Here is a 24261-nt window from a genome sequence, read left to right on the forward strand (position 1 = left end):
CCACCATTCTCTGGATGTTTTGCAAGTAAGGTCAGTGCCTCAGGCTACCGCAGGGTACCGTTGTACAGGTACTGCCCCAAATCCAGGGCCAAATCCAGCCTGCAGTCTGTGCACATCCCTGTAGCAAAGCACAGGGTTTTGTTGTGTGTTTTTGCATTTTAAAATGGTTGACTTAACCAAAAGGAGGATATTTTGTGACACAGGAAGTTCATATTTCACTCTCCGTAAATAAAGTTTTATTGGAACACAGCATTCATTTACACGTTGCCTGTGGCTGCTTCTGTGCTACAACAAGAGAGTTGAGTAGCTGTGACAGACTGTGTGGCCTACAAAGCCTAACATATGATCAGGCCCTTTACAGAAAAGTAAAGGCCCTTGGGCTCATGGGATGCAGATGTCGGGGGTTTAATTGGGGGAGGAAATAGAGCCTCTGCAGCAGAGACTAGGAAACCATGAAACTCAATATGGAACTGTCAGTCCCAGAGCCAATCTGCAGTCTTCCCGGTGGGGGCATCCCAGAGCTCAGATAGTGATGCTGTTCTCTATGTGGCTGGGCTTTAGGTATTCATAGGGCAGGTCAAGTTGCTCATTCCGGGCTGTAATCTCCCTTTCCAAGTTTTCCAGATCTGTTTGGAATTGGTTTAGTACAGACTTGGCCTTGGGGTCTGAGAAATACTTTTCTTTGTGATGCCCCAGAGGCACCTAAGAAAGAACAAAGGATCAGTCAGTTTTGAGTCAGACACATCTAGAGCCTAGCCCTTCACTCTTATGTTTCCCTTCCAACTGTCATTTCCCTTTCCCCAGGGTCCTCTCTTACCATGTCTGGCTGGCGGCGCCCCAGATGCCATGTGATGACCATTTGAAGACAGGCCTGTCGGACATCAGGTAGTGAGCCCATCACCGTGGCCATTGTCACATCTTCCTTGGTGGTAGGTGGGGGCATCCGCATTGTGCATGGGGCATTAGGGACCCAGGCATACCAGTCCAGCTGGGGGAAGAAACTGCAACCCTAGGATCCTGGTACTTAGGGTTTGAACCCCCATCTCTCCCTTGGGCATCCCAAGGTCCAGACACTTGCCTTCAGGGACCTGGGCTTTCAGCTCTCCATACCTGGCCCTGGTTGATGGCCCCATGCTGAGCAGTGCACGTGAAGACACACATGGTAAGGAAATGGCAGAGTTGATTCTGGGACTGGAAGGAGATGGGGAAACCTGGGCAGGAAGGAAACAGGATTTAGAGGCTACAGTCTGAGAGAAGAGAAATAAAGCCTGAAGACTTGGGATGTCTACATTTTGGAATTGATGGTTGTTTGTTTAGTTCATTTATTCAAATATATTTGCATCAGACATGGATTTCACTTCAAATTCAAATAATATAGTTGGGTTACCTTAGGCCAATTACTTAACCTCTCTGAACCTCAATCTCTTGACCTGTAAAGTGTAGATGATACCTATTTTATAAATGAGGTAATCACCTGGTGTGGAACAAGTTCTCAATAAATAATAAGTATTGTTATTTTGGAAGGGTTGGGGGCTGAAAAGTTCTGAGTGATCAAAAATCCTCTGCCTCAAAAAGTGGTTGAGAATTTAGGGATGCTTCCTCCTATTCCCAGGTAGGGAATTACAAGTGTCTGAATTGTAACGTGACGGATAAGAGAAGTCATAGATTTATAGGGTGATAGCCAAGAGAGGCTTTCCGCAAAGATTATGTCAGGCCACTCAATTCACAGTGGAGGTGGGGGGTTCAGAGACCCACTAATCCTGTCAGTTAAGTGGAACAAATATAATCACTTCCCTTTTGTAGATTAAAAAAAACAAAAGAAACAAAGACCAGAGAGATTAAAGTGCTTGCCAGGACTGCATAATTGGGAGAAGGCAGAGGCTGATCTTGAACTCGGGTTCCTGACTGCCAATCTCAGGCCGTTTTTTATTTTAGCACACTTTCTCCAAAAAGTCTGTTGGGAAAGTGAGGCGAAGGTGAGCTATGAGAACTGAAGGAGAGTGGAGGAAGAGAGAATGAGAGGCACTTAGTGGAGGTTAAAGTTCACATGTGGATGTTTATTTTCATTTTCCAAATGTAGATACTGGTTGGGGAAAAGATGGCCAGGGAGAGGAGGGGTCTCCCGGGAGCACGTGGAGCCCAAGGGACATACCGAGATATACTAGAGAAAGTTTGGTCCTGGAAGCGGGGTGGTGCAGCCACAGATTCCCTAGGGAGACGCTCCCTCCAGAGGGCGGGTGTTGCGTTAGTGCTCACGGCACCCTCAGAGGCTGGCCATAGCGGCTCCCCAGTCAATGTTTGTAGTTGTCCCACAGAGGCAGAGATGTTGGTGCAAAGTGTGAGGGGCAGGGACGGAAGGACAATTTGGAGCAGAGTCCAGGCTGGCCCATGTGTGAGAGAAGGAGGAGGAGGAATCTAGGAAGAGCTCAAGAAAGGCTGTTTCTTCCCCAGAGGTTAGAATGCGGGTGGGGTGCTAAAGACGGTGGCTGGATCCTAGCAGTGGTGGGGAGAGGCTGGACTGGCCAAAGAAATGTGAGCCCCAAGGGGCAGGGCACCGAGTTCAGGGTTGAGCCAAAGCACGTAGAGCATTGCGTTTGCATCTAGAAATGACCTCGCACTGTGGTCAGTGTGCAGTAGGCCTGGACTTTCTATGCGTGTGCTGGACAGTAGCAGGCAGGAGGAGAAGAGGGAGAACAGAAGGGGTCATTACGGGCTTTGGTGGAAAAATCTTCCCATTTATATCCTCAAGTAGGAATAGACAACCATGAGGAGAGAATGTGAGCCCCAGCAGGGCCTGGGCAGATCCCTTGCTGGCTGGGGTTCTGGCCCTGTGGGGTCCCATGCTGTGGCAGGTTAGGGGATGGGGTGGAAGTAAAGGTTGATGGCCAGGGTCTCTGAGGAGGATGGTCCTGGGGTATCTAGAATTGTCCTGAGTCTTAGGAGGTGGGAATGGGATTCAGATGTTTGACGTGTGGAGGGAGAGGGGGTGGGATGAGGGGTTGGGGTCCTGAACCCAGACTCTACTTGGGCAGAGTGTCCAAGGAGCTCCTGTCCCTGGGGAGGGCTCTCACCTCGGTCCTGGGCCTGGCACAGCCCCACCTCAGTGATCTCCCGACACCAGGCCTGCAGCTCAGGGTCCCCTCTCACGACGTCATCCCCGCTGTAGAAAAGGTGGATGATCCCCTCCACGTACCTGCCCAGGGGAGAAGGGAGGTGAGCTCCTTGAGAGGAGAAAGCTTCGGCCTTTGACCCCTGCACTTTTCCATGGTCTCTGCCCAGCTGACTCTCAATGTGTCTGAGTATAGATTCTTCAAGGCCTGCCTTTTGGGTCATTCCCAACTCTTTCTACAAACTAGTCTAGAGAGGAAGGACACGTGGGTCATTAGTTCTAGGAATCCCCATACATGGTTGACAGCCATTCTCCCTGACAAAATCCCTGATTTTTCCAGATCCCTCAGCCTCCCAGTCCACAGCTTTCCCAACGTAGGTTCTCTGTCCCCAGCCTCCTCCTTCTCAGGCCCTACGCACTGACTCACGCTTCCTCATCTCTCCCCAGGATCCAGTCCTTTGCTCCTCTTGTCTGGACCTTATTGTTTTCAGGTTCCTTTTGCCCCATGCTGACCTCAGGCCAGAGCCCCACTTGCCCTCTCCCCTGCCCCATTTCTCGGCTCCCCGTCTCACCCACCGGGCAGTGATCTCCCAGAGTTGTAAAGCGTCGTGGGCATAGAGAGCACCCGGGGTTCCCAGCAGGCCGCGGTCAGCCAGATTGTTGGGAGGACAGAGGGAGCAGTAGGTCAGCTGAGCCAGGGCCCGGTGGAGCAAGTGCACGTGGCCCCCTCCACCGGTGCTCACTGCCTGGGACAAGAGAGATGTGAGGCCTTGAGGAAGAAGCCAGCACACACTATATAAGGGGTTCAGATGTGGCATTTTCACATTTAGAGACATAGATATAAAGGGACGGGCTCATGGGTTTAAGGGTCAGGACATTCACCCAGGTGGATCTGGGATCTTGAAAGTGGCAGGAAATCGTAGAGAGTCAGACGGTGAGGCAGCCCCATGCCCCATCCCCTCCTTACCTTATCAAATACACCTCCATCTGAGATGAGTTGGGTCCGTGCCCGGGTGTTGATTTCTATCGTGTAGCGGATGTGTGGGATCAGGAGCTGGGATGGGAGAGATTAGAGGGGGTGGTATATGGAGGACATGCTTGGGTCCTTCCTTGTAGGCAGCATGGTGCCTACTCTTGATGCTTTCCTCCCTTGACAGGCTGGTCTCTTCCTGCTTCTGTGATCACTCACTCTCGTGATCTTTTCGCCCCTGTGAGTCAGGCTCTGGAGCCAGACTGACCTGGGTTTCACTCTACACTTCAGCACTCACTTTGATATTCATCCAAGGTACCAGACCTTCTAAGTGTTGATCTGTCTATCTCCTGTCTAGCCCCTCGTCTGTCAACAGCGGGTGATAATAGGGTCTTTTGTCTCAGGAGGCTGCAGTGATGCTTATGTGAGTGATGTATGAAGAGTTTTTAGTCCACACAGAAGTCCTTGAATACTAGCTGTTATCGCTTATCTTTTTTTTTTAAATTGCAATCATATAGAGTTGCTCCATTTTATAAAAAATTAATTAATTTATTTATTTATTTTTGGCTGTGTTGGGTCTTCGCTTCTGTGCGAGGGCTTTCTCTAGTTGCAGCGAGCGGGGGCCACTCTTCATCGCGGTGCGCGGGCCTCTCACTATCGCGGCCTCTCTTGTTGCGGAGCACAGGCTCCACACGCGCAGGCTCAGTAATTGTGGCTCACGGGTCTAGTTGCTCCGTGGCATGTGGGATCCTCCCAGACCAGGGCTCGAACCCGTGTCCCCTGCATTGGCAGGCAGACTCTCAACCACTGCGCCACCAGGGAAGACCTATCGCTTATCTTTATGATTTCCACCTGGGGTGTAGGTGGCCTTTGAGAATCAGCCCCTTTTGATTTGCTTTTATACTCTGTCATTTACAACCTCACAGCTTAAATTAGCCTCTCTACTCGTTACCAAAGCCACACCTCCATCCCCTGGTCGCTTCACTGTTGGTTTTTTGGGGGGTGGGTACCTTTAGTGAGATAGAGGAGCCATACTGAGCTATGTACGTAAGCAGCAGAGGGGCTGTCGTCAAATCTCCCCCCACCCCCAATTAGGCAGTTAGGTCCCCTCTATTTTTATAGCTTTTCAAGAAATAGCTTTTCCTTAGCTATTAAAAAAGGCCATCTCATCCTCACATGCGTTTCTTTTTATCTCAGACTATTTTGTCATTTCCACCCAGTTTATTTACAGGTTTCACGTAGCGTTGGTATTTATCTGAATTGTTGCTGGACACAGGGCATGAGGCAGAGATAACTCTGGTGCCAAGAGGTCAAAGCAGCTCACATTGGACTGAAACTTTTCAGAAAGTTCATGAAAGGTGCTGAATGTCATGGAAAGCCCAAAGTCCACATGAGGAGCAGAGATACCTTGGGACAAACAACTCTTAATAAATCATTGCAGGAACTAATTTTTTCTAGCTTTTAGCCTGTGTCACACTATTAGGTCGTGTCAGCCTTCAGCAACCCCACGATGGGCCTCCCGTCATCCCCATTTAGACCTGAGGACACTGAGCTCACATCTGGGAAGTACAGAGGTTAGGATTCAGGATTCAGACTCTGGCAGTCCGAATCCAGAGCCTGTGCAGGTCACCTCTGGGACATTGCTGGCCTGGCTCTCCTGCGTGTACTGATAACAGTACAGCTGTTTGCCATGACGTCGCTGTGGGAATGGAGATAGTTGGGCAGAGGGCTGAACTCGTAAAGGGGGATTTCAGTGTGCCTAGAGGCTTAGCCTCTTCAAGGTGAGCAGGAGACGGTGGTGCAGGAGCGCCCTGAGATCAGTAAAATCCAAGATTCTGCTCATCACACTGGTCTCCATCTTGTCTGTGTCACCCCAGACTCCGAGAGGCCACAGCTACTGCTGGCCAGGCTTGGGGGTTGGGCGGGGCCCCCGGCTGAAACGCAGTTCAGTCGTTCTCCTTGCCAGGTGCTCACCTGCATGTCCTACCAACATTTCCGACTCCCTGTACCTCAAACTGAACCTCATCTTTACTTCCCAACTGGCTTCTCTCCTGGCTTCCCTGTTTCTGACAATTGCTCTGGTTCATAAGCTTGTATCAGTTTCATCCCTTCTCTGTCTTGTTCCCTATATCTAAAGTGTCATCAAGATTTTGAGGACATTTTTACTCAAGCACAAGCCTTATGTCGCTGTCTTCTGCCGAGCAATAGATGCTGAGCTCACTGTTTCATAAAATTACAGGATTTCTAGGTCAGTCTTCAATACCCACCCTCGGACTTCTGGGTGTTGCAGGAGCTTAGACCTCTGACCTTTCTGATATCCAGGCTTGCCGCAGCTACTATTCCATCCCTTCCCCAATTCTGATTTTTTCCTTTTCGTTCCCGTCACCACCTTGCCAAACGCATGTCTCTCTCCACCTCTCTCCTGGGCGGGTGTAAGCAGCCTGCTGGGCCGCTCTCCTTGCCTCTTGACCTGCTCCTACTTAGCAAACTCAGTTGGGGTGGAACGTACTCCATCAATACTCTAGTGTTTATCGGCTGTCTCTTGTGGTTTCAGATTCTAGATCCAGCTGTTGTTCTCTGGATAGTTCTTATGGGCACCACTTGTCATTCTGGCTAAATCGTAAATCTCCTAAGGCAGGAACAAGGCTTTTGTTTTACTAGCAATATTCCGGCTGTACTCTAGGCCCATTGCTAGATTGTCAGATCTCTGAGAATTTCAGAGGGTTTCCTTAGTAATATGTCCTGAAGAAACCTTTAGTGACTTGACTTAATTGAAACACAAGTCTCAAAATATTGATGCAGTCTTCCTTCTGTTCTCACCTCTTTCTTTCACAGTGATAAAAAATTTTTTTTGGTGCTGCAATATCATTTGATACTGGGCTGTTTCCTTTCTCTAGGGTCTGAGTGAAGGGGGACATGGAGGGTAGAGGTTGTACCTTGAAGACAGGGTGCAGCCCCGGGAGGCACCTCATGGTGGCCACAGCAATGACCTCAGCCAGCATGTGGGTGTTCAGCAGATGATATTGGAGCTGGTGCAGTTGGAAATCTGAATTTCGGACCCAGGACTTTGCCAGGAGCCAGGCAAGTGGAGGATCTGAGGGCAGGAACAGTGGTGGGGTCGGGGAGCTGGGGCTGGGAGGCTGGATCTGGGAAAAAGAGAAATTAAGCCTTCATTGAACTCCCACTTTATGTGTGACATTATGGCCAGCAATCTTGGGAAAACAGATGAGTGAGTACGATTATCGCATCCAGGAGGTATAATCTAGGAGGAGGAATGAGGCCCCTCCCACTGTGCCTCTCACTAGCTGTGGCACTGTGCGAGCACCATGATCATCGGGTTGAATGCAGGGGAGTCTGAAGCAGGGAGTCCAGGGAGGAGATCTGACAGTGGTTTGGGAGAAACGTGATGGGGGTCTGCGTTATGGTGGGGGATGGAAGGGGAAGCTGGGTGTGTGAGATAATTGACAGTATTTGTTAACTAACTGTTGAGACCAGTGGGAGAAAAGATAGAGGGGACTGAGAGGTTAAATAGTGATTCTCAGAGTGTGTTCCCAAGCTAGCGGCATCCGCATCACTTTGGAACTTGTTAGAACTGCAAATTCTCAGTCCCCATCCTGGACCTACTGAATTGGAAAGTCTAATGCTGGGACCCAGCAAGCTGTGTTTTAACAAGCTGTCTAGGTGGTTCTGATACACACTAAAATTCGAGAACCATCGGGTGTAGGATGAGAACTCCAAAAGGCCATTATGACTCTTGAACAAGTCCTGTCAGTTGGGTGAGTCAGGAGAAACCAGGCTGTAAGCGGAGTGACACGAGAACAGGTCTCACTGTGTGAGGATGGAGTTTGGGAGTCAAGAACCAGGGCGCTGGTTCCTCGGGAGCAGAGGCGGAGGTGAACAGAAAGCAGTGTTGGGAGGCGGATGCCCAGGGCGCCCCACCTGGATGACCATGGGTAGCAGCTTCCCACTGGTGTCCATCTTCAGCATGACGAGGGGGGCAGCCAGGTACTGCTTCTCTCCTTGGATCACGTTGGCTGGAATTCCATCCAGGAGAATGAAATCAGCCTCAAACAGGGAACTGTTCTGGGGAAAGGAGGAATGTATCCATCGTTAGAGTTCAAAGTCTAACCCAAGAGGGCCAGGGCAAAGGCGGAAGACATTCAAGACCTTTATCTGAATTCTTGCCATCATCCTACATCGGTTGCACAGTCCTATCGGCAGAACCAGAGCATCTGGCCCGATTCCTCTCATTTTAAGTGAAGAAACAGCCTAGTGAGGGTAGACATCTTGCCCAGGGATGTGTGGTGGCAGATCCGATTTTAGAACCAGGCCTGCTCAGTCCAGTGTGCAAGCTGTCCCCTTGTCGAGATGGCCAGGCCCTTCCCCACTATCCCTCGATGATCTGAACACCTTGTGTTCAGCTGTCACCAGCTCAGCAAACACTCTTTCACTCCCTAAAACTCACCTTCTCTGCCAAGTAATCCACGGAGGTTTCCCTGCCCAGCCCTGCCGCCGAGTCCAGCGCACACATGCACAGGGCACGCTCACATCCCGCCTTGCTCGTCCTCCTCACATGCAGCTCACCTCTTCCAAACCCAAGTAACCCCCGCAGTTGTCCCCACCTGATGGCACATTTTCTACCCTTCTCCCTGCCCGTGAACACTGGTGTCCAGAGCACTGACGTCAGCCAGGGAATGTCATTGTCCCTGCTAACACCTCTGGCCCCATCTGCACCCTGGGAATCCATCCTGTTTCCCCTCCACACTGGGAGCTCCTCATAGTTTTCCCTACATACTTTATCACCTCTAGGTTTTTCTAGCACTGGAGTCTGGACCAAGGGGCTGTAGGTTACCACAGCCTCCCTTCCTTGACTCATCTTTGGTCCCTGCCCTTCACTACTTCTGGCCACACCGCCAAGGAGAGAACAGCACAGGGTGGGAGGGGTACCTGGAGTTCTTTCTCCAGCTGGGCCCGTAGCTCCTCCATCCCCGAGGGCAGCACTAGCCGGGAGGGCAGAGAGGTGCAGCGTCTCAGCAGCATGGGATTGGCGCCATTGAGGAACTGGTAGCCAAACAATTCATCGTCCTGCCAGCGTTGGCGAACCTTCTCTGTGGGGTCGGGGTGGAGTGTAGGAGGAGGTTGTTTACACAGCTGGGATGTCCCTCCTCCAGGCCCTACCCCAGCAATCCAGGCACGTGACCATCCCATATCTAGCCCCTGCCTTTTCATCTGGGGCCTCTGAGAAATGACCCAGCACAATATATTCTCATCTGTGAAGTCTCGTGAGGGGCTGTGGAGTGTGAAGGTTGGGTCATCAAAAGGGGCCATCAAGGAGTTATGGAGACCTGGGGAACCACTGACCAGCCAGGATACTCTTCTGGCCCCAGAAGATGTGATCAAAATCCTCCACGCGGTTCCAGGATCTCAGGAGGGTGTAAACGCGTTTGAGGACCATCCCCAGAGCCCTAGGACAGGAATCGAGCCATGAACCCATTTGCCAATCCCTCAGCTGCTCACCATTGACCACCATTTTTGGATCTCCCAGCCCTTTCCCCACTCTGAGCTCCAGGCCTGTTCTCACCCTGCCTTCAGTGTCCACTCAAAGTCCAACCTCTTCTCCTCGTGGAATCTCATATTTGCAGGTAGATCGTCCTCACAGCCCGCAGCCATTGTCAGGGGTAACCCTTCCTTCCATGTGGCCCAGCTAGGAGATGGGGACAAGGCTTCAGGGAGGGTGTCCAGGTCAGTGATGGGGGGTACCACTGAGAGGCCCTGTAGGTGGGTGGTCACCAGTATATCTGACGTCTTTCTTTGAGTTCCTGCTCTCGATGTTTCTGGAACACGTCCAATGCGTTGTTTCCTGCCAGGCAGGCTGGGGAGACATTAAGACAATTGGCCATGGTTTGTGTGGTCCTGTGCTCTCCTCTGCTTGTCCTCATCTTCCTTTTTGCCATCATAGGCCATGTGTTCAGTCACGCTCTGTTGCTTTTATCTCTGGCCTTGCCTCACCATTGATTCCTGAGACACATTTATCTTATCATTGCCAAATTTGCACTCTGGGTTTCACTAATCTCAACCCTCGTCTCTTGTCTCGAGACAACAGTCTCATGTTTGACACCCTTTCTTGTCCCTTAACTCGTCTTTCGCCACCTGATCCTATTTCATCAGTATCTATGGTTGGAAAAAATCACCTTAATTAAGGTGATAAAATCTTGGGAATTCTCTGGTGGTCCAGTGGTTAAGACTCTGTGCTTCCACTGTGCCGGGGGGCATGGGTTCAATCCCTGGTCAGGGAACTAAGATCCCGCAAGCCATGCGGCGTGGCCAAAAAAAAAGGTGATAAAATCTCAATCACTCATATGCCGGTATCTATCTTCTACTATATATTGCTTTGGTTAATTTCACATCTCCTGAAACTCACCTACCACACCTCAACCGTCCTCAAAAGGCTTTAGGAACAGCTGTTTGCTTTCTTTCCCTGACTTCACTCTTCTGAGATTTACCATCAGAGTCTATATTATCAACTTGTTCCTGTTCTTATCCGCATTTCTACTCACCTGTCTCAAAGTGATGTATTTCATGTTTCCATCCTTACTTGCCCTTGCCCTCGTTTGCCTCTGTAATCATCTTTCTTACTTATTTCCCACGGTAACAAATTCTGTATTTGCTGTCCTCATTCATCCCTACCCACTGTCAGTGTGCACCCTGTCCCTCGTAGTTTTCTTCCGTGTTTTCCCAACCAAACCAGCTCTCCAAGTCATATTGCTTATTGTTTCCCTTAGCTGTCTCCTCTTAGGGGTCACCCCCATCCCCTATTCCATGTGCTACCCTTACCTGCCCTGCCCTAACTTGTTCCTCATCCCATACTTCTGTTTCCCATCATTGCTGCGGCTCCCATCCCGTGTCCTCATCTTCTTGGAGGGTGGGATCTGCACATCACTTATGTCCCTGTCCAGCCCCACTTGCAGGCTTTTTTATTCTATGTATAAATTTGGTACTTTATAACTCTTTCCCATGTCCTGTCTTCTCCACGCTTAACCTGCTGAACACTCACTTTCTTCAAGGCCCTCTGACCCTCCGCAGCCCTCCCCCGCCCCTTCCCCAGCAGTTCCCCAGGCCCTGCATCCCCTCTCCCGACACTGCCCCTCACCGGTGCCCTCGGGCAGGCACAGCACGCTGTCAGCCTGCACCCAGCAGTAGCACGGGAAGGCGGCCTCCTCGAAGGCTACAGGGCCCTGCACCGTGATGTGGTCGCAGAACCACGCGTTGTCCACCAGGGAGTGGTGTTTGCGCAGCTTCACGAACTGCAGTGGCCCCAAGTCCTCAGGAATGTCATGCTCAAACTCCTCCTCCTGTGGGACCAGAACCCGGAGAGTTAGTAGCAGGGTCCAAGGAGAGGCCGTTTTGCCTGCCGGGGGTGGAGTTGGGGGTCAGAGGTGCGGTGGGGACAGGAGAGGAGGGGACCTTTGTGGAGCCTCCGTTGACAAGGCCTCCAAAGACAGCCTTCCTCGTGCCCTCCTCCGGACATCTGCGCGGTGTGTCTGACGCCCCATCGCACCGGGAGGAAGAGGGAGCGCGGCGCGTGGCCCGCAGTGTCTTGAATTGATGTCTGAGTCTCAGCACCTTCATCGGTCCTTTAACTGAGCTCTCCCCGCTCCCTCATTCCTACGAGCGTCCCACTTCTGATCCTATATTGACACTGGCCTGGGGTCATTTGGAGAAGGAGTTGGAGGCTGCGAGGACCAGGGCCGGCGGGAAGGGAGAAGGGGTGTGCGCTCAGCTCGGGTCCTGGCCCCCGATCCTCCTGGCCCAGCCGCCCGGGCGTCCCAACACCTGGAACTCCCAGCAGGCACGGTTCCGCAGTCGTTTCGCCCTCGGAAACCGCCCCTCGCCGGCCTCCCGCGTCCCGGCCGGGGTCTGTCCCCGCTCCGCCCGCTGACCTGGCCCCGAGCCGGCAACAGCTGCAGCTCCAGCTCCGTCTCTCCGCGCGCCCCGACCAGCCACAGCTGCACGCGGTCGTGCGACCCGGCGAAGAGTGCGGCCCCGGTGGCCACGCGGATGCGGTAGCGGCCCATGGCAGCCCCGGCGGCTTAGGCGAAGGGAGCCGGATGGGGCGCGCTTCTCCGGGTCGCCGGCCGGTATCGAGGCGCCTCAGGTCCCGGGCCTTTAAAGAGGGGCCCGCGTCCCCGCCCTCCTCACCACTTTCAGATGCTTCCAGTCCCCGCCCCAGACTAGCCCGAACCTGTGAGCCGCAGAGCCGGTTGTGGGGAAGGGCCGTCCCTCCCGGGCCGAGCGGAGCTGCGGGGCGATGAAGGGGCCCCCGCCTGGGTGAGGCCGAGAGCCTGGAAGCGCCGGGGTTTCTCTGGACCTCCGGGGGAGGCCTGGGGCCAGGCGCCTCGGGGTTGAAGGGAGCAGGATGAGGACACTTCCTGAGGTCTCCCGGCCTTTTGGAGAGCTAGGAGGAAGAGGGGGTGAGTCAGTCTTCCAAACTCAGGAGAAAGTCTCCGCTTTTCTGGGCTGGGACCTGGGAAAGACCGTGGGCTGAGCCCTGGAAGGCCGGCCTGCTAGGCTGTGCTGGCCCCATGCGGAATGTCCTGCTCTGGACCCAGTGCAGCCCAGTAAGTCTTCAGTTCCTGATTTATACCTCATTTGAGCCCAGTCCTTCAATAAATGACCAGAGGTGCCCCAGGCTGCCTAAAACCTGGAAAAGTAACAGCTGAAAGACTTGCCCCCTCAGCTCCACCCCCAACCTCATATCAAACATGGCTGGATTAGGACCTTGGGCACACCAGATACTGAGGGAGGCCTAACTGAGGCAGGGCAGTGAAAGCCTCCTTTTGTCCAACCTTCATAGTGGTTGCTGAGAATGTTAGGGACCAGGTGTTAGGCTGCAGTATAGAGTCACTTAGGGGACCCAGCATCTGTGGGCAATTCCCATGGACTTTGTCCCTTCCAAATGAATGCAGCCTCTTTTCCTTCTGTATGTTCCAGGTAAATTTTTATTCCGGCCTCACCGACCGTGGTGCCTGCTTTCTCCACCAGAATTCAATTTCCTTCTAAAAAATTAGGTGTAAAGATTTTATTAGTCATGAAGTTCTACTTGTTTCATCTTCCCTCTTGTCTTTATACTGCTCACTGCCCCCGCCACCCCACCCCTGCTATTTCCTGTTCCTTTGTGGCCCTCAGGGCAGGAAACCAGGGAGCAGCGGTGGGGCCAGTGCTGGTTAGGGACTTTGTAAATGTCAGAAGGATGATTCAGAGCTCAGGCTTTACCACCCACCCAGGAAGCCTCTTGCAGGTCCCTCTCCAGGTCTTCTTGACCCAAGTCATTTTAAGCATCTGGCTCACAGTGGATGTGTTTGGCAGCTGGGCTAGGCCAGGGCAAGGTAAATCTGCTTTCTTGAGCCAGACCCTCAAAAATGACATGTTGGTCATTGGTGAGAATGAGGGATTCCAGTCCTGCCTCCCAGCCTCCAAACCTTACGCAAGTGTCTGATCCTTACTGAGTGCCCTTCCCCTTCTTATCTTCTGGGCCCACTCCTGCTTACTACATCCTCAGTGCTCAGGGTTGGTGTCTGCCATATGCTGGCCCCCAATTTCCTCCAGTTTTAGATATCCTGTAATATCCAAATACAGTGGCTCACATTCCCATCTTATGTAGTAGCTGAATCTGGCCTTTCCACACACGCCCTTCAAGGGTCACTTTTAGCTAGAAAAGAGAGTTTGCATCATACCTACTTCCAAAACCAGTCCAAACTTCAGCCTGCTTTTCTGCTGTTCCGTGATACCTTTTCTGCCCACTGGAGAGTACTCAGAGGCAGGGTGGGGGGTGAATAATTAAGAACAATAATCCAAGCTGCTACATAGCTAATTAAGTTAATGTGTAAAGCACTTAGAACGATGCCTGACAGTAGTCTCTGTATGTATTTGCTGCTATTATGCTATTATTTACATTTTGGAAACAATTTTCAGTGGAGGGTCAGCGTCACTCTTAGAAATTCCTCTGTCTCTCCCCACTGCTTTTCCATGTCTGTCCCATTTAGGGGTCTTACATCTCAAGACCTTCCCACTTTTTTTTTTTCCTGTTTTAAGCACATGCATTATGTTGGGGAATATAATTAAAAACAAAATTTCCCAACCCAGGAAAACCTCTCCGCAAAGGTAGTGGAGGTAAGAAAACAGTTTTATATTTGAATAAGCATTACCAGAATGTGATGTGCATCACAGGCCATCTGCTAAGAGATTGTAAAGATAAAGTATCTCACCCTGTTATAGAGCCAAACAGATACAGCCATTACACGCATGTTCTCAAGATAAACAGTAACTAGTCCTCAAGTAAGAGGCTTGAGAGCACCATTTGTCACACACCGTTCATCCTAACTTTATGGTAATTGGTGATCCTTTGTGTTATTAATAGGCTTAATTGCAGGAAAAACAAAGTATCTTTATGACAGCAGGTGTTTTGCAACTTGGAACAAGGAGCCCACCTCAGTTAGGGTCCTACCCTCCCATAGAAGCTGGGAGATAAGGGTGCTCTCTCTCCTGATATTTCCATTTCGAAGAGATGGCTCCCAGGGCCTTGGGAGAGACATCCCTGGGTCCTAAAGCTGCAAGAGGCTGGTTTAGCTTCTAAAAAGACTTACATTTCAAAGAGGCAGAGAAAGAGCTTACAAGTTTTCTAAAGTTAGTGCTCTTAGAGAGGGGTGGGGGGAGAAGTCTCTTATTTTCAACAGGGAGAATTAAGCCTCTTATTTTAAAATGTTTATTGGTCCGTACAATTACCATTTTGTTCTTCTGTTTACCACAGGAAGGACTAGGGGCTGGGTTTTGCTGGACCCTTTGCAGTAGGGAAGCCCATGTGTGCACCCCAAAGCTAGACTTTCTTCTTCTTCTAGACTTCCAAGGCCCTTGTTTTTCATCCCACATTCCCATGACCTCTCTTTGCAGAACGATTTAATACCTTTTTTTTTTTTGGCCGTGCCCTGCAGTATGCAGGATCTTAGTTCCCCAACCAGGGATCGAACCCGTGCCCCCTACAGTGGAAGCATGGAGTCTTAACCACTGCACCACCAGGGAAGTCCCAGATTCAACTTCTTGATCAAAGCTTCTCTCACTAGGTTATTCCCCAGGGGCTGTGGGTGAGGGGGACGGACCTTGCATTTCATAGCCACAAAGTCTTGTTAAAGCGTTCTTCTAAACACAAGAATAATTTCACCCCCTTCCTTCCTCCTGTGCCAGTGCGGCTCAGACTTAAGTCGGCTCGAGGATAACTCCACTGTCCCCGCTATATGAGTGTTTGGAGCCCATATTTGGCACGGGGCTAGAGAAATTTGTGTTTGTTCCTTGAGGACAAATTGGACATACAAACACGGCATTATAAACTGTGTAACTTTAAACTAAACATAGGCTCTGATTTCAGGGTAGACATATCACATGTTTTTCCACTTAGTAATTTGAGTACCCCCGGCCCCTGTGTGCAGGAAGCCCAGCACTCCTCACCCCCACCTCCGCTCTGACTGCTGTTACTTGCTTCTGTTCTTGTTCACTGGTGGAACTAGGGAAACATTGTTCCTACACAATCTGATGGGTCATTTTCTAATGCCACAGGGACCACTGCCTAGGCCACAACAGTGATGCACAGTCGGGCTTCCCAACTCTTAGTTCAGCGGTCCCCAACCTTTTTGGCACCAGGGACCAGTTTTGTGGAAGACAATTTTTCCACGGACCGGGGTGGCAGGGTGGGGAGATGGTTTCGGGATGATTCAAGCACATTACATTTATTGTGCACTTTATTTCGATTATTATTACATTGTAATATATAGTGAAATAATTATACAACTCACCATAATGCAGAATCAGTGGGAGCCCTGAGCTTGTTTTCATTTGCCACTCTCTGATAGGGTTTTGATATGAGTCTGCAAGCAATTGATTTATTATGGTCTCTGTGCAGTCAGACCTCTCTGCTAATGATAATCTGTATTTGCAGCCACTCCCCAGCGCCAGCATCACCACCTCAGCTCCACCTCAGATCATCAGGCATTAGATTCTCATAAGGAGCGCACAACCTAGATCCCTCGTGTGCACAGTTCACAGTAGGGTTTGCGCTCCTATGAGAATCTAATGCCGCTGCTGATCTGACAGGAGGCGGAGCTCAAGCGGTAATGCGAGCGATGGGGAGCGGCTCTAAATACAGATGAAGCTTCGCTCGCTTGCCCGCCCGCCGCTCACCTCCTACTGTGCGGGCTGGTTCCTAACAGGCCACGGACAGGTACTGGTCCATGGCCTAGGAGTTGGGGACCCGTGTCCTAGTTCACACAGGTTTGGGCAAGGTCCTCCAGTGTGACTGTGGTGCCAGGGGCCTGGGTTAGGGCCATGTCCAGCCTCAGCCCCTTAAACCTTTAGGCACTGGTATTGAGCCTGGTCATTTGACCAGATGACTTTGCTCACAGAGGCTTCCCTTTCAGGAACTTTAGGGTTCTTTCCTCCTGTTGGATCTCTGTTAGAACCTTCTCAGTCTTTCAGAGAGAACTTACTTAATATTAAACAGTGTGAAAAAGAATTCCAGTCTCAATCTCCTTCCTACCAGGTAATGTCTTGGACCCTTGAGGTCCATTTGCCCCCTCCTCCTCATCCACCAGCTCTACCGACCAAGGGAGTATTGGGGTAGGGGTGGGAGATGGGGAGGGTGTGATGGGGAGGAGAGAGCCTTTGTGGGACCTCAAAGTGTGCTGGAGAGGGGACACTTAAGGCTCAGAGGAGAGTCAAAGAAGGTTTGCTCCCAGGGAGGTATGTACCTACAGAGAGAAGAAAACTGGCAGAGCCTTGCCCCCTTGCTGTCTGTCCCCCTCTCCCTCCCACCTCTGCTGCCCCAATCCCAAGTCAAGCCCAAAGAGTCTGCTCAAGTTTCTGTGGGTTCATGGAATCATCTTCAATCATGAATACACTTATAGGAGTGGCGCTGGCTCTGGTTGTTTAAAAAAATCTGTGCCATACTGTACACTTTGCCCTGCAGCTTGCATTTCTCACTTAAGAGATCTGTTTCATGGACATTTCTGTAGTTCAGTAGTTATACCTTGGACTCATTCTTTTTTTTTTTTTTGCTGTGCTGTGCAGCACGTGGGATCTTAGTTCCCCGACCAGGGATCAAACCTGTGCCCCCTGCAGTGGAAGCTCGGAGTCCTAACTACTGAATCGCCAGGGAGGGAATTCCTTGGACTCGTTCTTTTAACAGCTGCATGGTGCTCCACAGTGGTTTTAACCACTCCTCTGCTGATGATCATTCAGTTTCCACTTTTTTTGACATATGATACATGCTACAGAGGGCATGTTTGTACTTATATCCTTATGTACTTGGTGGTTTTTTTTTTTTTAAAGTTGTATAGTTTGACATTTTACATTTATTTATTTATTTATTTTTGGCTGTTTTGGGTCTTCGTTTCTGTGCGAGGGCTTTCTCTAGTTGCGGCGAGCGGGGGCCACTCTTCATCGCGGTGCACGGGCCTCTCACTGTCGTGGCCTCTCTTGTTGCAGAGCACAGGCTCCAGATGCGCAGGCTCAGTAGTTGTGGCTCACGGGCCCAGTTGCTCCGTGGCATGTGGGATCTTCCCAGACCAGGGCTCGAACCCGTGTCCCCTGCATTGGCAGGCAGATTCTCAACCACTGCGCCACCAGGGAAGCCCTACTTGGTGGTTTTATTTCTATGGGTTAGAGTCCAAGAAAAGGTACAAAGGATAAAATACCACCAAATAAAAAAAAAAAACAAGAACAAAATAAAACAAATAGATAAAAGCAGTCCACAGAGCCGAGTGTCTTTTCTTGTCAGGCAGAAGAACCCACCAGGGGAGACACTGACTGACTCGTTCACGGAGGGGCATAAGTCAGGGATTTCTAACTGCTAGAAAGGGGCTGTTCATAATGTTTATGCTGTTTAAAAGTTGCAAGCTTGTACCCTGGAGAGACTGGAGAGAGTCCACAGGTTCGTACACGGTTGTTGAAGACAAGTCCCATCATTCCAAGGGAGTCTTAAGTTAGGTTCACTAAGGATTGGGCATAGCAGTGTTACTCAATATTCATAACCATTTAAAATCTTCGGCTGGTTAGAAAGAGCTGTGGTGAAACACAGCATTCAGTTTTGGTATTTCCTAGGCACGTGCTGGTAAGATTTCTTTTACATGGGATTGCTGGGTGGAAGAGTATGTGTGCGGGAGGGGCGCAGAGTTCATTTATGATATTATGGAGAACAGATTCGGTAGAGACAGAGGCAGAATGCAGATCAGCGTGTGGCGTGCCCTTCGAGAAGTAAGGCCGGGAAGGGAACAGAGAGGGGGCCATGGCTGGAGATGGGTCACCAGTAGGGACCGTGAGAGGTAGAAGTTGAGATGCCAGAGAATGGGGTTGTTAAGTGATGAGGGGAAGACCCCGAGGGAGGAAATAAAATCAGAGAACGTGGGGAGGAACTGGCTGTAGATCGTGCGTGCTCAAGGGGGTGGAGCCACTACACTGTAGCCATGACAATGGCGTGTGGCCCTTCGAAGTGCCGCATACAGAAACAGATACACTAAGGTATTAAAATCTCATGTAGTAGGGGCAGAAAGCAATTAGGAAAAAAAGGTGTCTTAAAGGCTTTGTAAAGGGGCAATCATAGAAAAAAAGGTACAGAGACATGACTTGGGGTGTGATTTCCCTAGCAGTACTCTGCTTGGTTGCTGATACAAGAAAAATCAAAGGTTGGAATGATCCAGAACATTATTCTGAGGCTCCGTCTGGCAGAGGCTGACGTGAGCCCTTCTCTCGTTCTTATCTCCCCAACATCAGTGGTAGAACAGGTATGGCCCCACACTTGTATGTTACCAATTAGCATTTTACGTAAACATGGTGTTAAGAAAGGCCTCCTAGATTCCCTTTCCATGAGATTGACGTCTTGAAACTACTTGGATTTACTTGTTCTGAAGCTGGCTTTTCTCAACATTTCTGTAAAGAGGTTGAGAGGTTAATCCTGGGCGTTCCTCCAGACCCCACTGCTAATCTCTGTTTCTCAGGGATCCAATCTCCAACCCCTGGCCTCTCTTTTCAGGACTGAACTGCAAGGCCAGACCCATGGAGTCTCGGACTTCTCACTCCATCTTGGAGAAACAAAGGTTAAGGGACAAATGAGTTGTGGGGTTCATCAGAGGGTACAAGGGATACACAAATTCTACTCCTTCTGTGGGATCCCTGCCAACACCCCTAAACCAGCCTAAACTCTTTGTTCTAATGTTTACCTTATAATCCTGTAGTATTCAGATCTCTTAATCACACTGATTTCCAGATAATTTTCATGTCTTATCTACTGCTGATGAAGCTCTTTGCTCTACCCTGTGCTGAACCATATTTAAAAGCAATCACTAGGGACTTCCCCGGTGGTCCAGTGCTTAAGACTCTGCGCTCCCAGTGCAGGGGGCCTGGGTACCATACCTGGTCAGGGAATAGATCCCACATGCCCTAACTAAAAGATCCTGCATGCCGCAATTAAGACACGGTACAGCCAAATACATAAACACACAAATAAATAAATAAAGTGATCACTAACCCAAAGCTGTTCCATGTAACAGATTTGTACTGAGGGTTTGAAAAGGCAATAGCCAGGGCAGGGACTAGGGTGAGGTGAGTGAGGCATGTACCTCGGGTGCAACATTTAAGGTGCACTCCAAAACCCGGTAATCAAGGTAAATAGTATTTTAATGAAATATTTGAAAAAATCAAAATTAATGCAAAAAATCCACAATCAACAAAATATTAAAATTTTAAATAAAGACAGGATCAGTTGTAAGACTTAATATTAGGCATCTACGTATATTCCAAAAAAATTTTTTTAAATAAATTTATTTATTTATTTATTATTTTTGGCTGCGTTGGGTCTTTGTTGCTGAGCACCGGCTTTCTCTAGTTGTGGGGAGCGGGGGCTACTCTTCGTTGTGGCGCGCAGGCTTCTCATTGCGGTGGTTTCTCTTGTTGTGGAGTACATGCTCTAGGCGTGGGCTTCAGTAGTTGTGGCACACGAGCTCAGTAGTTGTGGCTCACGGGCTCTAGAGCACAGATTAAGTAGTTGTGACGCACGGGCTTAGTTGCTCCATGGCATGTGGGATCTTCCTGGACCAGGGCTCGAACCCATGTCCCCTGCATTGGCAGGCGGACTCTTAACCATTGCGCCAACAGGGAAGTCCCCTGAAAATTTTTTGCAATTGTTTCTGCCACCAGAAATTTCTCTCTGGCTAACTTGACCCCCAGTACCCTCATACCCAACCCAGGATTAATGGGGGCCGTTTGCTTGATTCTCATACAGATTTTCAATCAGTCTTACTGTGTTCAGTCTTACCTACACCCCTTTCTTCAGGGATCATTGGTACGCTAATTTCTGAGCCTTTCTGGGGATCTGTGCTGATTGCCTCATACATACCCTGGAGCCATTTGACTTTTTTTCTTAATCATCCATTATCTTATTTATTCTTTTTTTTAAAAATTGGACTATAGTTGATTTACAATGTTGTGTTAGTTTCAGGTATACAGCAAAGTGATTCAGGGGTGTGTGTGTGTATTCTTTTTCAGATTCATTTCCATTATGGGTTGAGTTTGCTGTAGGAGGGTGGACTCCAGCATCTATCAGTCCATCATCTTGTAATCAGTATTGAGTATTTATTCTCTACCAAATCCCCCAGTAGCGATGACCAAAAAGATATTTTAAAACAGTCTTGTGATTCTTAAACTCTGATCAAAGAAGCAAAAAGTAGTTTAACCAATATATCCTGCTTTACCAGTTTGTTACAAAATTAGGTTACACCCCTTTCAATTTTTTTTTTTTTTTTTTTTTTTTTTTGGCCACGCCACTGCATGGCATGCAGGATCCTATTCCTGGACCAGGGAATCCTATTCCCAGACCAGGGATCGAACCTGTGCCCCCTGTGGTGGACGTGTGGAGTCTCAACCACTGGACCACCAGGGAAGTCCCTCCTTTCAATATTTAGATTAAACTATTCTTTACCTCCACCCTGCCTATTAGGATGTTTTTCCGTCTCCAGGATCCTTCTTCCAAGATGACAGTTAACAGTTCCGTAGTATTTACTTTGGGCCAGACATTCTTCTAAGTGCTTTTTTACATATATTAGCTCATAATAACTCCAGACTCCTCAGGGAAGCTTTTTAAGTGTAATGGGTTAGTACTTGTTATTATTATCTTGAGGAGAGCAAAATCTGAAAGTCTGCTCAGTCTGCCAGAGATTCCTGGGTGTGTGTTTTGTGTGTGTGTGTGTGTTGACTGTTGTTGCTCTTAATCAACTATGGATTGCTGGTGAATCTCAGGTTGCCTAATGATTTTGATCCTTGTCTACTGATAAGTGACCCATTGAACACCAGTCAAGGAGAGTATCATATCCTCTTGGACACTGATTGGTTAAGAGGTGGACACATGGCCCAAGCTGGGCCAATCAGAGCCAAAGATGCTTACTTCTGGGACTTGGATGGAAATGCAGAGAATGAAGTCTCTGTGTTTCCACCGTGGCTCCCAAGCTTGTAGACCATAGGCCTGTTGACTGCAGTGCGCTCCACTTAGAGAAAGCCTAACAGAGAATAAAGCCAACATAGAGGAGAGCAAAGCTGGGTCGTGGAGGGAGAGAGAGAGACTGAGACCTGATGATATTGTTTGAACCCCTTGATCCAGCCACATGACTGCTCCTGACTTTTCAAATTACAGGAACGAATCAATGTCATCAATGTCTTTTCCTTTTTTATCTTTTTTGCCGCACCACGCAGCATGCGGGATCTTAGTTCCCCAACCATGGATCAAACCCATGCCCCCTGCAGTGGAAGCATGGAGTCCTAAACACTGGACTGCCAGGGAAGTCCTGTCATTTCCTTTTTTTTTGGCTGCATTGGGTCTTTGTTGCTGCACGCGGGCTTTCTCTACTTGTGGCGACTAGGGGCTGGCTACTCTTTGTTGTGGTGCATGGGCTGTAGGGCGTGGGCTTCAGTAGTTGTGGCGCACGGGCTTAGTTGCTCCGTGGCACGTGGGATCTTCTCGGACCAGGGCACAAACCCGTGTCCCCTGCACTGGCAGGCGGATTCATAACCACTGTGCCACCAGGGAAGTCACATCTTTTTCTTTTTTAAAAACCACTTTGAACTGACTTTCTGTTACATGGATACAAAGAATCCTGAAAAATGCAAGGGGTAAGGCAGTGACACAGCCTGTAGGCTGGAGCACCTGGGTGCCTGTGATCTGGGTCTAAGAGATAGTGACTTAAAACAATGTGCCAGCCTGTGAGCGGTGTTCTCCTCAGGCAGCCCAGGATCTGTGTGAGTTTGGATGTGGATTTCTCACTATCTTCCTAGGGTCCGTTTCCAGATGGTACTCTTTTCTTAATTGCTGGGACCTTCTCCTCTCAGGGGTGGGAGCCTGGCATCTCCTGGCTTTTTCCCTATTTCTAGAACCTCTCTGGATGAGTCTGTTAGTTTAAAAGGCACTGCATTTGGGTATGGGAAGGCTGCCCAGTGACTGGCCTTATATTTTCACTTTGACTCACTAGTTAATATTTCTTTTTTCCCCCTTATGTATAACTGGAAGTAGAAATTTTCTGTTTTTTTTTTTTTTCTGGACAACTGTGGTGGGTTTTTTTTTTTTAAATTAATAGCTACTTTATTTATTTATTTATTTATTTATTTATTTATTTATTTATTTATTTTTAGCTGTGTTGGGTCCTCGTTTCGTGCGAGGGCCTTCTCCAGTTGCGGCAAGCGGGGGCCACTCTTCATCGCGGTGCGCAGGCCTCTCACTACCGCGGCCCCTCCCGTTGCGGGGCACAGGCTCCAGACGCACAGACTCAGCAGTTGTGGCCCACGGGCCCAGTTGCTCCGCGGCATGCGGGACCCTCCCAGACCAGGGCTCGAACCCGTGTCCCCTGCACTAGCAGGCAGATTCTCAACCACTGCGCCACCAGGGAAGCCCTGTGGTGGGTTTTTTGTTTGTTTGATTTTTGTTTTTGGCAGGGATGTGGCGGTGGTGAGGTTTTGTCCTGGTGCCCGCCTGCTAAGCTTAGGAGAGGTGGCAAGGCAGTTCTGTCCACCAGCTGTCCTAGAGGAACTATTTTAAAGTAGGTCTTCTTACAAATAAACATATCTACGAAACAGAAATGGACTACAGACATAGAGAACAGACTTGTGGTTGCCAAGGGGGAGGGGGTTGGGGGAGGGAAGGATTAGGAGTTTGGGGTTAACAGATGCAAACTAGTATATATAGGATGGATAAACAACAAGGCCCTACTGCATAGCACAGGGAACTATATTCAATATCCTGTGATTAAACCGTAATGGAAAAGAATATAAAAAAGAATATATGTATGTATAACTGAATCACTTTGCTGTACAGCAGAAATTAGCACAACATTGTAAATCAACCATACTTCAATAAAAAAAATGTAGGTCTCCTTTTTTGGGATGTGGCCTCTCCCATTCCAGTTGTATTTGTTCACAGATAATATTCCAAATCTTTTCATCACTAGGTAGAGAGCACCTGTCCACTGGCCAACTAGTTTATGTTAATTTCATAGTAATATTTGTTATCTTTTCCATAGTTCCTGGCATCTGGAAACATTTTTGTGGGCAGTGACAATAGTTAACCAGTATGTTTTGGGGGGTGTATTTTGAGTGCGGTTTTCGAAATCTCTCTTCCGCAAACCCACTCTAAAGCACTAATCTGTGAGCAGTTTTGTGTTCTCCACCCAACATCAAGAAGTGGCATGTAAAGCCGGTAACATCATGAAGGTTTCACCGATTCATGTTCCAAAAATGTCACAACTCCTGCTCAGGCCACAGCATCAACACTATATATATATTCAGTGATTTATTTTATAAAGGAGTAAGTCCTTTTTAAAAGATAAACTTTTAATTTTAGAATACTAGTTTTAGATTTACAGGAAAATTGTGAAGATAGTATAGAGATTTTGTCGTCAGTATTTTGAAATTTGAAAAGTTTTAAATTGGGGGTTCTGTCTGGGGTTATTTGGTGGTGACTCCGTACTTTTGTGTACTGACTAAACTGACTGTTTCAGGAGGTGGCTAGATCTCACCCTCTCTCTCATAATCAGGGTGGATTATATCAAGAAATCCTTCTATTGAAGCATCATTTCCCCTCCATTATATTTGTGCAGCTGTG

At 49.1% G+C, this 24261-nt stretch overlaps 1 protein-coding gene and 1 long non-coding RNA gene across 6 annotated transcripts in view; one reads left to right on the forward strand and one right to left on the reverse strand.

Annotated features, from left to right (window-relative positions):
• Positions 1-24261, forward strand: part of LOC103006516 (uncharacterized) — a 155094-nt gene that overhangs the window by 1301 nt on the left and 129532 nt on the right. For all 4 annotated transcript variants that reach the window (XR_449683.3, XR_009006249.1, XR_009006250.1 and 1 more), the window contains exon 2: positions 805-885. This is a non-coding gene — a long non-coding RNA (uncharacterized LOC103006516). The remainder of the gene's footprint in view (positions 1-804; positions 886-24261) is intronic.
• ALOX12 (arachidonate 12-lipoxygenase, 12S type) lies at positions 220-12273 on the reverse strand. Of its 2 annotated transcripts, none has more exons than XM_028168156.2 (14): positions 12020-12273; positions 11230-11431; positions 9870-9951; positions 9661-9783; positions 9441-9544; positions 9027-9187; positions 8019-8162; positions 7016-7225; positions 4077-4163; positions 3686-3855; positions 3072-3193; positions 1111-1211; positions 818-988; positions 220-702 (listed from the first exon to the last, which is right to left on the reverse strand). In XM_028168156.2, the coding sequence occupies exons 1-14, from the start codon at positions 12152-12154 to the stop codon at positions 523-525; spliced, it is 1992 nt and encodes a 663-aa protein (XP_028023957.2). In that variant the 5' UTR covers positions 12155-12273; the 3' UTR covers positions 220-522. The 2 variants fall into 2 exon arrangements, with proteins under 2 accessions (XP_028023957.2, XP_057391505.1); XM_057535522.1 differs by lacking the exon at positions 12020-12273 and adding an exon at positions 11544-11989.

This window comes from Balaenoptera acutorostrata, chromosome 20 (assembly GCF_949987535.1).
Source record: "Balaenoptera acutorostrata chromosome 20, mBalAcu1.1, whole genome shotgun sequence".
In the NCBI taxonomy this organism is placed as follows: Eukaryota; Metazoa; Chordata; class Mammalia; order Artiodactyla; family Balaenopteridae; genus Balaenoptera; species Balaenoptera acutorostrata.

Coding starts and splice junctions, on each gene's coding strand:
- ALOX12 (XM_057535522.1), bottom strand. CDS start 11,708: ATGAAGGTGCTGAGACTCAGACATCAATTCAAGACACTGCGGGCCACG. Junction 11,432..11,543: donor TCAACGGAGGCTCCACAAAG/GTCCCCTCCTCT, acceptor CTGGTCCCACAG/GAGGAGGAGTTTGAGCATGA. Junction 4,164..7,015: donor GGCTGCACCCTGTCTTCAAG/GTACAACCTCTA, acceptor CTCCCATCCCAG/CTCCTGATCCCACACATCCG.